We start from the raw sequence: 2,500 nt of genomic DNA on the forward strand, positions 1-2,500 counted from the left end.
AATTGATAAGGATGAGATGGTGCGTATGGGCGGTTACTAAGGGGAGAAGACGTACACCGCTAACGTGGCTCTCGTTTGCTACATTGGTGCACTAAAATCACCACAGCCCAACGATCACTCCATTGTCTCTCTCTCCATCTCTCTATTTTGCTCTATCTCTTTGTCGGACACAATACTACACCTGTTACCACCTTCTAGTATGAATAAATTAAATTATTTGCAACTGTAGCTCGTACCATTTCAGATCGGTAGCGGATAGTGAACACAAAACACCACGTTTTGCTCGCGATTTTAAGTGATTTTCCTATGGAAGTTTGACCAACAACTATAACTTAACTGATTACATGATCGAAAGAACAAATAACTTAAAAATGATTCTCAGCTCCATCTCGAAGGTGTTGAAAAGGATAGTTAACCGTTTATTGGCAGTATGTTTCAAGCAGCAGAGAACAACAAAAGGCAATTAGAATCTGGTAATATATTTCATGGAAAACAGCTTACTCAATATACAAGGGTTACATTTTCTTCTTTCTCTTCCTCTCGCTAAGAGAATGTCGTCAGTGAAGCACAAACTGATCGATCGTATTGCCGGTGAGGGAAAGGATCTTCTCCACCGTCAAGGATGTTCCTGAAAAGAAATCACGCAGAAGATGATAGTTAAAAAGGACCTGCAACGGATTACACTGTCACTCACCTAAATCGAGCCACTCGCGCGGCAAACCAGCATCCCGACGGGCAGCCCAAAGCGCGTATCGCAGTGCAAAGGCCACCGTCACTCCCAAATTGTATGCCGGCTCTCCCGTTGCCTTCGATCGCAGCACACCGGCCGCATTGGAGCTTTTCTGCAACAAACGCACACGGAAATCGATCGGAATATCGCGTGCCGTTGGTGGCTTGTAGTTCCAGGTGCGATAATTAAGCAACTCTCCGGTACCGCGATCGTACTGCAGCTCCTCCATCAGATGCAACCCCAGCGCCATCATGAAGGCTCCCTCAATCTGGCCAATGTCCAGCAGCGGATTCATGCTTTCACCCGTATCCTCCAGAATGTCGACGCGAGGCAACTGCACCTGACCGGTCAACAGATCGAGCTCGATCTCGACACAGCACAGGGCCCACACGGTGTACGGCTGAATGTCCGTTCGGCGCACAAAATAGGATGCTGTCAGATCGATGCCACGCTGATAGCACGTCTGCACCGTCGCTTCCCACGAGGCAGTCCGGTTCTCGTCCCGTACGGGTCGGATGCGCTCCAGCAGCATCTCGCAGGCGCGCTTCACCGAGTAAGTCACAAGATCTGTTCCGATGCTGCCCCCGGTAATAAATGAATTTGGCGAAGTAAGGGTTGCGTGCGGCTTTATAGAAATTTTGGTCGTCGAGATGCCAAGGAGATGGGCCGCCACCTGGACTATCTTCGTGTTCACTCCCTGACCCATCTCCGTACAGCCGTGCGTGATAGCGACACTACCATCGACGTGATAGATTGACACCCATGCATTCATGCCTCCAAAGTACACAATTGGGTGTGCCATCGGAACAATCGCGATTCCCCGCTTCTTCCAGCGATTCGTCTCATTGCAGCGATCGATTGCCGCTTTGCGGACCAGGAAATCGACATCGCGTTGAAAGGCCGGCAGCAGGCTGGCCATTCTACTCGATGGATCCATGTTCGCCAGACGGACGGCCAGTGGATCGAGTCCAGCAGTGAAAGCCACGTGTTCCATGATTGTCTCGATCGTAGCGATCGATTCAGCTGTTCCTGGTGAACGAAGCCAAGTATTGCTCGCTGCGTCGGTGATAGCACCGTTCAGTTGCTGTCGCCAGGAGTCCGTGCCGTTGTAACAGTTCTTGAACGCCTCCCGGAACAGCATTGCCATCGTTTCGTAGTTCGAGCAACCAAAATCTTGCGTGTACGCATTCTGCAGCTTAACGATCCGTCCCGATTTGGCATCAAAGTGGACACTGTACTCACAGTGCGCTCCGATCCGCTTCCCGATCGCCTTCATGATCGTCTCGAATGGTACGATCAGCCGGACGGGGCGCTTCGTTTTGTGAGTGGCTAAGGCGGCAGCACAAGCAACCATCGCGGCACGGCTCAACTTACCACCGTACGATCCACCAACTGGACGAACGATCACGTTCACGGCACTCTGCGGTATCACCAGTGCCTTCGACACGGCTAGTTGCACCAGATGGCTCGATTGGGTCGCACTGTACACGTCCAGCCCATCCTCGGTCGGTATGCAGAGACAGGCCTGAGGTTCGGTGGTAAAGTGAGCCTGACTTCCGAATACGTACGTTCCCCGGAGATGCCGTACCCCGGGGCGATCGACCGCGGCCCGATGATAGTTGCGCCCGATGACGTCTGGTGCAACGGTTTCAATCCGTTCCGTCGCACCAACGGCCATTACATCGGCCACCGTCGGTAGGATCGGACCGTCCGTTGGTCCGTAGCTGATTGCCACCAATTTGGCCGCTTCCTGGGCCCGCGAGAAGGTGT

General features: G+C 52.4%; 2 protein-coding genes across 2 annotated transcripts in view; one reads left to right on the top strand and one right to left on the bottom strand.

Moving 5' to 3' along the window:
* Positions 1-228, top strand: part of LOC126579283 (multidrug resistance protein homolog 49) — an 8,402-nt gene extending 8,174 nt beyond the window's left edge. The window contains exon 11 of the mRNA XM_050242720.1: positions 1-228. This exon is cut by the window's left edge and continues 1,415 nt beyond it. The gene's annotated coding sequence lies outside the window, so the exon portion shown is untranslated.
* Positions 229-557: 329 nt separating this feature from the next.
* The window catches only part of LOC126575022 (xanthine dehydrogenase/oxidase-like), a 4,208-nt gene continuing 2,265 nt past the window's right edge, over positions 558-2,500 (bottom strand). Inside the window, exons 5-6 of the mRNA XM_050235503.1 lie at positions 695-2,500; positions 558-628 (exon numbers count right to left, since the gene is read on the bottom strand). The exon at positions 695-2,500 is cut by the window's right edge and continues 637 nt beyond it. Coding sequence (XP_050091460.1) covers positions 558-628; positions 695-2,500 — 1,877 coding nt within the window. The remainder of the gene's footprint in view (positions 629-694) is intronic.

This window comes from Anopheles aquasalis, chromosome 3 (genome assembly GCF_943734665.1).
Source record: "Anopheles aquasalis chromosome 3, idAnoAquaMG_Q_19, whole genome shotgun sequence".
Lineage (NCBI taxonomy): Eukaryota > Metazoa > Arthropoda > Insecta > Diptera > Culicidae > Anopheles > Anopheles aquasalis.